An 11,005-nucleotide genomic window follows, 5' to 3' on the forward strand; every position below is an offset into this window, starting at 1 on the left:
TCTGCATATATAGACAAGACAAGAAAAAGTGAGACAGCAGTTATATGGCACATGCGGCTAGGTCATGTTAGCTATTCCAAATTAAACATGATGATGCGCAGAAGTCGATACTCAAGGACTTCCTCACATGTACACGCATAACTACCAATGATGTAAAACACACGAGTAACGGTCAAACTCTCGCAAAGTAAAACTGTAAAACAAGACCACTTTGTTAGCTCGGGTAAGGAATCACTAAGCCTCACAATTGCCATTCAATGCTTTAGCGAAGCGATTGGATAGGTGATTGGTATGATGGTGTGTTCAAGATGTATCAAGGTATGGTATTTGAAAGAAAATATCTAGAAGTTCATATTGCATCATGTTCAGATATTGTTAGGGATGGGGAGTAGTGATGTCGGCCACGACGGAATACTCACTGTTATTGTACTGTTTAGTCGATCATCAATCAACACTTGTCCGCAAAGAAAGGGAATGCGCTAGCATGAAACTTTAGAAAGAAAATGCATCTTGCTACCTATTTGTGGTGCGAGTCTGAGGTAATGAGAATGCGACTTTTGAAGAAATACACCAGCTGAATGAAGGATCTTGAGGACTCTCTGATTACTTCAACAAGTGTTTAAATGTGTACCCTTCACCTGAACAAGTTTGACAAAACTCAAAAGCCTCACTTCGATGCACGGTCTATATGTTATGGTCCCATCACATCAGCGGGAGACAAAAGGGGTGGAACAAAAAGCTGATATTAGGTAGATCTCTCTGCCACTTACGAACTTCACGAAACTTCCTTCTTGGTGGACCAAACATGTTGCGAAGGGAAGGACTTCTGGTACCTGAACAAAAGTACAAAATGGGAACTGAGGTCTAACTCGATGATGGGCATGTGTCAGAGCGATACTGAAAAATTGACGAAGACTCAGAGCCCAAGAACTCGCAGTCCTATCGATGATCTCCGGTCCGGGGTGACTCCAAGATGACTCCATAGTGACTATGTACCAATAGTTGCATGCCAGAGGAGGCGTGGAAGAGAAAAGATTTAGCAAACACGTTATGGACAAACAATCACAATCTGGCAATAGCATCAATTGATCTCACTTCTCATCAGCGTCGATAGCGTCGTCGGATTGGGATCAAAACCGGTCAATGTCAATTGGTATAAGGGGGATGGCTTCCACTCAAATGGAGACTAGCTGTTATAGAGTCCGTAACAAGCTACTGTCCTCCTATGATGCATGATGGCGGTCGTTCTACTGGCACTTACAACCAACAAGATTGCAACCAAGAATCATTGGCTTTTCTTCATGAGTGTCTGATCTTGAATTTTATTACAACCAACAAAGAATTTCATGGCAGAAAATACTATATGTATTCATGTGTGTAATCTGGCCAGGGCTATCTGCATTGGTATCATTTATTATGATTGTTTGACATTTCTAAATAACTTGGCAGAAAAGCTATCGTGTATAGAAGCAGTCATCACCGTTTATTGTTGGTATATTGGGGTCTTATCTTCATATGATATCACACTTGGTAGATGCATTGACCGCTGTCAACACCACATGTGTCAGACTCTTTGACCTCGCATTGCTCGGATGATCGGCAATAACCTTGGTTATAGAGATGCATTCCTTGTCGTGAAGGAAAACTCAGCTTAGAAGACTGTATTAATCTTGGCAACGATTTGAGAATGTGTAGATATTTATTTCGAAGACAATGTAAGCGTTAATACAACAATGCCTCATCTCATGTAACCTTCCTTATCGATGTACTCGACCGGTCTGGGTTCTCAGTTATTAAGTCACAAAATCCAATTTACGGTATTGGAAGCGAGTAAAATAGTTGGCATGGTGCTATGTAGAAGCGCGCTAATGACTTATATGTACGGTCAGAACAATGGTACTGAGTCAAACACGGCAGATTGGATGCAGTGCTGCTAGCTTGTAGTGGATACCACAATATACCAATGAAAGTTATCTGAGCAACATTCGGATATCGACTATCTCAGCTGTATCACGATAACGGGTGCAGAACCTTGGTACAGCGGCGGCATTTTTGCGGCCGGAGACGATTTTTCTGTGACAATCCGAATCGGCAGAGAATGTTCTCGACATGGCATCTCCATGTTCGTGGCAAGAAAAAGCGAGTATTATGTATCGAGAACAAAGGCTGGCGCGAAATGATCACCATGACGATGTAGCATGAAGATCGTTGGAGATGAAGTTGCGGTTGGTGTTAAATGAGGATTGCCTTGGAGTTAATTATTAGGTCAAAACCCGTTTTTATAAAATCTCGGCACATGATCGGTTGGGGTTAATTATTTATTTTTTCTAATAGATAAAGATAGCGACTTAGTAAAAGATAAAAATTAAATATGTGGTCAGAAGGTGTTTTTCTCGTTTAAGCTGGATAAAATTAGAATTTCAGTAAACTGGGATTTAATTTAATTGAGCAGTCCGGTTATGAAAGTACTATAAATGCTCTACATGTATTTAGTTTCATTGATCAATCAAGTATCGATTTGTGAGTTAAGTTTTTGTTTTTCTTCTTTGTCTTAGAATTGTGAGTGATCCACAAAAAGGGTGTTGTAGTGTTGTTATTGTTAGTGTAAGACAAGTAATTTATTTACTTGTTTGTTGGTCCAATTTTCAACATCATTGGCTTGAGATTTTTATTTTTTAAATTTATTTTTAAAAAATATTACTGTTGAGTATTGAATAATTAAAGATATATATAAGGATAGGATGGTAAAAGTGAAAATTTTTAAATAGATTATTCAAAATATTTTCTATAAAAATATGATTATAATGATAGTCTTTATTTTTTTAAGTAAGTTAGGATCAACTCATTAGGCACATTTAAAATATATTATAAGTTGGTTATTTACTAAAATATGATTACATAATGATAGTCCTTAATATTCAGGTGATAAATTAAGGATAACTACTAGTCTTTGGAATAATGACGAAGATATTTATCTCGGCTTTGCCGAGATTCAAACTTCAAATCTTATGATGATAATATCTCATGCGCTAACCACTAGACTGTCCTGAGAGAACTCTTATTCCACCACCAAGATTATCCATGATGAATCAGTTATGGTCAATCCTAAATCCGGATAAAGGAGGATAATAAAATAATATAAAATTGATTTAAATTTAATTGATGAATAACATAAAATAAAATGATCAATATAACCTATCTCATTTATTGGACAAAATATAATTGTTATTGTTGTTTCATAGTTTTGGGAAATAATTTACAAAATAATCTCCTTCTATGCTACAACGTGTATTCATTATAGCCAGGTCAAAGTCAAAGTTCATGGTGCATTTAATAAGTCATACAATAATGTTGTTGACATATTCATGTTGAAGACTTGCAAATGCAATTTGAGCCGCAACATGGTTGACTTCCAACCTTCATTCCTACGCTATTTCACCATTTATTTATTAAAGGGAAATTTCTTTGAGAACTTTAGGAATTCAATATCGCATCCCATCAAGACTGAAAAGTCTTATGCGGCCCCATGCATTTCACTATATCCAAACTTGATCTGAGCTAAATCACTTTGATCTATCGGGAATTGTGATTAATAGAAGTCAACTAACAATAAAATCTATGTGAAGGGCTTTTAATCAAAAGATAGGCATCAACTTGATGAGGAGATGAGCACGATCAAGTTAGTTTTGTCCTTTTAGTCAAAAGATAAACCAATAGTTTGACCCTGCCATGTTCACAATTGTCAACTTCACCCTTTAGTGCCTTGTCATGGTCATGGAAGTTGAAAAATCATCTCAACACACGGCAGAACCTTTGACATTACTTTTTTTTTAAAATATATTTGATCATTTAATTTGGATGTTCAAATTTCATCGCATTAATTTTGAAGAAAAATAATTATTTTTAATACAGACATTCGACTGTAGATTAATGGAAAGATCTAATAAAATAGACAATTATTCTTTTTAATTCGGACATTTAACTACTGATTAATGGGTATCTTAGGAGAATATTTTATTAAAGGGTAGCTGCGCCTTCCCTTAATGGAGCCGCTACCTCTAAGGCATAAGTTGGCATGGTAACCACGGAATAAAATTATTGAATGGTATAAAGATTGAATCTCGATGATAAAATCATGTGACCTATATTTTTCTGATTTACTCTTTCAACCGAGTGTGACAGGCAGGACCATCAGGATACGAATTATACTTATTACCCAATGGATCAGCCATTTATATTGGATCAACTTAATTTGGAGAGTCCTTTTCTAATTGACTGATTTGGCTGGATAGATATTTTATTTGAAAAAAATAAATAAGTCAAATTTATTAATTTGAATTAAATTTGATATCGTATAAATAATTTTCTGTAATATATATTTTTTAAAATTACTAATTTTAAACCGATAGATACACTTTATTTCTCAAAAACATACAAATAATATTTTTCTTTTTTTAATACATATTTATTAAAAATTTGAGAGAACTCCACCAATTTCAATTTGTTTCTTCGTATTCGTAGCTTGGAATCCTCGACCTTCCTACCAGGAAGACATCGATGATTTGTCGGAGCACCATACAATGGATCAACACCAGCCCAAAGCTGCAAGCTGGCCTTTAGCGAGTCGATCAAACACGAATAGAGGAGAATTTTATAGTACAAGTCAAAGACATTGATCCCGATGAGAAAAAGAGACGAACAAAAGAAAAGACAAATGAAGAGGACGTCATTCTAGCGGTTTGATAAGATCAGCCCCATGACTATCTATGAAGAAGTAAATAGGAAAGTTATAGTTGATCAATGTGGAAGAAGATTTTTTTTCTCGACTTTATCGAGATTTGAATCCTTGTCCTATAGTATTACCTCTGTTTCGCATTAGTCAACTCAACTTTATTCTAGAGACAGTAAGATAGAATGCAATAAAGGAGTACATTGTAGAAAAATAAAAGGAGGAGAAGCTCAAGGTTGGGCATCATGATTATCTTAACACACCGTCTAAACTAATAAGCTATATATACTCCAATGGAAATTAAAACTTTTATAAATAGAAGGTGAAATAAAACTTCCTAAATAGATGTGATTCATGCTTTGTTCTTCCTTAGGAAGATGGGCTTTGTTTAAAGAGGGGAGAATGGCTTGGTGAACAGGAGATGAGAAGACCAAGAAAGAAGCATTACCATACTTGTACAAGATTAGGACATACTTAATGAAAATGCAAAACTTTTTCTTAATTAATATACTTATTTATTACCTAACCGGGATATTTATTAGATAAATAATTATTCACTTCATTTTGAAGGAATTTCTCCGATTTCTTTTTATACAACCCGACTTTCTCATTAATATTTTATTTTATAGATACACACATCTATCTTAACCGTTTTTTTATGACTCACATCAAATAGAGAGTGGTATTGATTTTTATTTTTTATAATTTTAATAATAAAAACATAATATATATGTTTAGTATATTGAGATTATAATGTTTTTATTTTATTATTTTTTTAATAAAATAATATCTATTTGTTTTTATAAGTGTTACATTATTGTAGGCAACAATTATATTATATATGTATTTTTTCTATAATATATCTGTTGGATTATTTAAGGAATTATATTATCTGGTTACTCCAACATTAGAAATAAGAATATGGATAAAAAAAATAGTAAATAATTTTTTACTATAATTGTTAGTCAATTGACCGTATGTGTTACAGGAAAGCCCGAAAGCCGTTCCCGTCCCTGTCAGGAGATGCCAACTGTCTCTCCTTTCTACGAACACGGCCCGTTGGTTGCCTGCTAAAACTATACCGTAATTAACTCCTTATAAACCTTCGATGTGGGACTAAAAATAAAAAATTGCGGCGAGTTCCTCTCTCAGAAATCATGAGCGCCGTCGCCTCCGACCGCTGTCTCCACTCCGCTCCTCCTCCACCTGCATTCCTCCTTCATTTTCTCTCCCCTCCCCAAAATCCACGCCCTCCTCCTCACCTCCGGCCCTCACCGTTGACTCCTTCGCAGCGGCTGACCTCGCTCACTCCCTCCCCTCGGCGGCTTCTTCGCCTTCAACCACATCCGGCGGAGGACAGCTGTAATGGAATACCGTGGCCGCTTGAACTCTTGCACCGACTGCAGCTGACAATAGCGTCGGAGCCTCGGAGGGTTCCAGGAGCGGATCGGGAACAGATCGGGAAGAGGCGAGTGGAGAGAAGATGCGGGAGAAACCGCGAGCTTGCAGCCAAACTCTTTCCCCCTTTTGATCTGTTCCCGATCCGAGGCTTCGATGCTATTGTCAGCTGTAGTTGATGCAAGAGTTCAAGCGGCCACAATATTCTAAAAATAGTAGTTAGAAGGATCCATATTATGTTTTCCTTATAATATAACTCAGCATGGCTATTAATTGATGGATCATAAAGTTATTTCTATATCCCATTGCCAAACTTTCTCATTGTCCTTTGTTATTCATTTTTGCATGTAGGTATTGCGAGTGTTTTGCAACTGGAGTTTATTGTGATGGATGCAACTGTACAAAATTTTGTAACAATGTTAACAATGAAACTGTTAGGCATGTGGCTGTTGAAGCCACTCTAGAACGCAATCCTAATGCCTTTAGGCCTAAGATTGGCAGTGGTACACAGACACTTCGAGATAGTAGGGTAAGTACAAGATTTGCAGTTATTTCAGTTTAGCTACATAAATTGAAATGCACATATAAGTGAGAGCTCCATTTGTGATTAGTCAAATACTTAAAGAAAGACAAACTGTGCAAGGTGCCCTTCAATCAAAAATGAGAAAAAAAAGGAAACTGTGCTATACTAGCACACTCTAGACAACATCCATTTCCATAATGTCTTGTCCATAACTTTGTAACTCAAATGGTGTATTCTATTTTATTGCATTTCTCGAATTGTTGAAACAATGGATCAGAGACTTGGTTATAGACTCATTCCAAATGTTCAATTAATTACAAAATATGATGGAATAGAAACAAGAGATGTCATATGCTTATTTACCATTTCAATTGAGCTCCATGACAACATTAAAGAACAATAAGTAATTATATTTAGTCTTAATTGTATTTTCAATTATTATAATTAGCATGGATTCAGTCCACTATGGATTAAGTGGCCTAAAGAAAATTGTCTTGTAGATTAAGTTTATTGGATTAGCCCAAGTTATAAAAGTTGGTCATTTGCATGGATCAATGTTATCAGTCAAGTTTATATCAAATAGTTCCATTTTGCATTTATTCTCTCTTTTCCTTTATCCTCGCATCCAAATATAGATGTTCTCTTCTCTCTAAGAACACTAGTTATCCTCACTAGTTGTACTTAAATTGGTGGCTACAGTTATATGATATCACAACCCTTAATGGTTGGAGCCTTCATTTAGAGAACCAAAATATTCATGAGAAAGTATAAGAACGATATGCACAATCTTACTGTATGAGTAAAATCACAGTCAAATTCAACCACTACTTAGACCTGTTTATGTATTCCCTAGAGGCGTCTTGCATCTCTTGACCTATCCTCATCCTATTTCTATTAGATATTTTGTACAAAGATGTTACTCCTCCCCTCCTCCTCCCTCTCACTACACTCCCAATATCAAAACTTTTAAGAATCTCCTCTTATTATCTTGACCCAGTAAAAGAAACATTGTTATGCAGCATAGGTAATTTACGGAAAGTTAAAACTTGTTTTCCATATGGTAACATGAATATTCTTGTATATGTAGGATGAAACAGGAGAACCTCTGTTTGGAAGGCATAATAAAGGATGTCACTGTAAGAAGTCAGAGTGCTTCAAGAAATATTGTGAGTGCTTTCAAGCCAATATTTTCTGCTCTGAAAATTGCAAATGCTTGGACTGTAAGAACTTTGAGGGAAGCATAGAGAGGAAACCTCTCTTCCGTGGTGATCATGGAAGCACTCTTTACATGCAGCATGCAGCCCTAAACAGGGCTGCCGGTGCTCACATATTTCTGTCTCCAACAATATCTAGGAAGAGGAAAATCCAGGATGTGTTCTCATGCACATCTGTAAATGGCCAATCCACCAAAAGTTTTACACAGGTAATTTTCTGGTTAATGCTACATAGACGGTTTTGTTACATTATATTGGTTCGCCATGGACAGTTTTATGCTCATTGTGTAGGGGGCTCTTATTAGTTGCCTCTACTGAATTAATTTCATTTTCTTTGTTCCATGGGATGTGCTAACTTTCGTTTCTTCATTTTCTAAGCATTGAAAAAATGAAACTTGTTACTATCACACTTTTATTTGTCCATGGCCTGCCTGATAAACTTGTATGTTGGATCATCTGATATTTTAAAAACAATCTTTATGATTTATGTTACTGATGCTAGACACTTTTTATCAGTCTAAGACTCCTGTACAAGTGTCGTCTTCTATTCCCATTCCTGCAGCTAGTTGTACTAATACTGTTCCAGTGGCATCTACTAAGGTCATTTATAGGTATATATAAATTCTGATATTTAAAATATTTTCTCTGTGGATGCATGATCTTTTTCCGAAACGTTTGAGATCTAGCCTTTATTTGCTATGGCAGATCTCTTCTATCAGCCACTGTACGAACAGAACATGTTAGGGATCTCTGCAAACTCTTGGTGATGGTGTCTGGAGAGGTTGCCAAAACTGTCGCTGGTATGCATATACAGTACAAGTAGATAAAAGGAAACAAATAATCATCAAGTGTAGTAGTATTTCCTGCAAAATTTGAATTGCATAGGATACAACTAGACCTATCTAAAAAGAATTAAGTGGACCATCAATGCAAGCTATTACACTTTCATCTTTCATAATGCTAACAATTCCTAAATCATTTGGCTATCCAATGTGTTAATGTGCTATTTACAGGGAAATTAAATCTGCATTTAAAATTTGTATTCTTTACTAGATAACTCGATGACTAGATAAGTCTTGTATTTTTCAGACTTAGTCTCTACCTACATTTCATAGTTTTAACAATGACTTATCCAATCATCGAGTTAAACCAAAGAGAGCAGAAATTGATGGGAAACCCCCCATCATTTTGACAATCAATTGTCTTATGTTAAATAAAATTATAAGTGTCTTAACTGAGATAGCAAAGTCAAGAAGAAGTTGATTTTTTCATTATGTAATAGTCCTATGCTAGTTTGGGCAATTTGGTTGAGCAGGTATCATCGGAAGTGAATAGCAAACAAAAGTTGATATGGGTGGTTGTCAGTAATAATAAAAATAGGTGTCTTTGTGATCCACAGTCAATTGAAACATTCAAATTGTCAGAAAAAAAATGTAAACATTCTAGTGACTAAGAAAAGTTTATCACAAGTAGCAGGGCTTTGTTCACATCATTTTCCTCACATTGATAAGAGTTTGCATTGGATTTATTCACATATTCACTTGCCAATTACTTGTTCAGATAGACAAATTGAGGAGTCATCCGTGCTGGAAGGCCATGTTGAATGTTCTCCACACTCAGATTATGAGAGAGATCAGAGTCAGAAAGATTTAGATATGCCCAGAACCTCGGCTGATGAGTGTTCAAGTGGAATTCCTCTCAACAAACCTGACAAAGAAGAGTCTAGGTCTGAATGCGGGGAAAGAGAGAACGGAGGAAAGCCAATGTCTCCTGGAACTTTGGTGCTAATGTGCAATGAGAAAGACATGATTTTTATGGCCTCTCAAGTTGCTGCTGCAGATCCAAGCTCCTCAAACAACCGAAGTGCATCAGAGGCCTATGTAGAGCAAGAGAAAGGTGTACTAACCAAGTTCAGAGACTATCTCCTTAAGCTAGTTACCTGTGGTCAGATGAAAGGTAAGCATGTTTTCCCATGCTAATTGTTGTAAAGGTTGAAAAAGGATCCTGACATAAACATTGTGAAAATGTCCAAGTAAATAGTTGAATATTATTAAATTTATAGAACAATAAAAAATTGACAATTAACAGCATATATATGGACTAAATATTTATTTATTTGATCCAAATAGTAATTTAGTTTCTAGTCTAAATAAATTTTTAAAATAACAAAATTAAACCTGAATCAAATTATATAATCAAAATTATTCTAATTAAATTAAACAAAAAAATTTGGGTGGAAACTAGATTTGCCCACGGGTTGTGATCCTATCTGAAAGCGAGAAAGATGATGCACTGAGCAGGTGAGTTTGATGTTGACCGTGCGAAGACTCTGAGTTGACAAAAAATGACTCTGATTTGTCCTGTGTGTCAAAAAGAACGTCAACAACTAAGCTAGGGAAGGATCCCAGCGCACAGTAATTCAGTAACGCCAATCAATCGTGGATGATAATGAAGTAATAAGATGAGGATGACAAGAGTCGCGGACAGACGAATTCCCAGTCGATCCTGAATGTGATCTTAGCATCATTTTTGATCTGTCTGTATTACAAATCTTGGCGTGAGGCGCTGCATATGCTCTTGAGTATGGTAACGTGTGGATGGCATAGGGAATATCTGTCTCGATAGCTGATCGAGAAGCATCATACAAAATGACAAGGAGGAATGTTAGTCGTTGAAGGGCCTTATATATTACACTAGTAGACAGTAAGTAGAGCGTTGGTACAGGCCAGCAGTATCTTACGTAACGATCGACTCGATCTTCGCCGCTCGCTGACCAAGGAGTCAGTGTATCTTCCGCTTTATGAGCTTTGTTTCGTATGGGCTCCTAGGACCAAAAGTGCACCTTGATAGTGTCCGGTCTTGCGCGTTATCGAGTAGCGGTGATGATACTTACATGGCCTGATCTGAAATAGTTGAGCGGTAGTTGACCTTCGGCAGAATGATAGGCGGACCAAGTTCCGGAGATACTTACTTCTTACTGAGAGTTCTATCTCGCCGGATCACGCTAGCGATCGGTCCGATATTGACCGCGGCTTTGCAAATCCCACTCTATCATCCACACCCCTCCTACTTGATGTCATTAGTTGGAACTTACGTCCCTTGGTGTCTCCTCAACGTTCGAGCTCCTTGTTCAAATCTAGT

General features: G+C 36.5%; 1 protein-coding gene and 1 non-coding gene across 2 annotated transcripts; one reads left to right on the forward strand and one right to left on the reverse strand.

Annotated features, from left to right (window-relative positions):
• Positions 1-5,655: 5,655 nt before the first annotated feature.
• LOC122033223 lies at positions 5,656-5,782 on the reverse strand. The gene has a single exon (XR_006126460.1). It is a non-coding gene; the product is annotated as a U6atac minor spliceosomal RNA (small nuclear RNA).
• A 104-nt stretch (positions 5,783-5,886) lies between these two features.
• On the forward strand, positions 5,887-9,888 carry LOC122031498 (protein tesmin/TSO1-like CXC 5). Its single transcript, XM_042590606.1, has 6 exons — positions 5,887-6,298; positions 6,412-6,656; positions 7,738-8,073; positions 8,381-8,475; positions 8,570-8,664; positions 9,425-9,888. Exons 1-6 carry the CDS (start codon positions 5,887-5,889, stop codon positions 9,841-9,843), a joined length of 1,602 nt encoding a protein of 533 aa, XP_042446540.1. The 3' UTR covers positions 9,844-9,888.
• The last annotated feature ends 1,117 nt before the right edge of the window (positions 9,889-11,005 follow it).

Source organism: Zingiber officinale, chromosome 11A (assembly GCF_018446385.1).
Source record: "Zingiber officinale cultivar Zhangliang chromosome 11A, Zo_v1.1, whole genome shotgun sequence".
Classification (NCBI taxonomy): domain Eukaryota; kingdom Viridiplantae; phylum Streptophyta; class Magnoliopsida; order Zingiberales; family Zingiberaceae; genus Zingiber; species Zingiber officinale.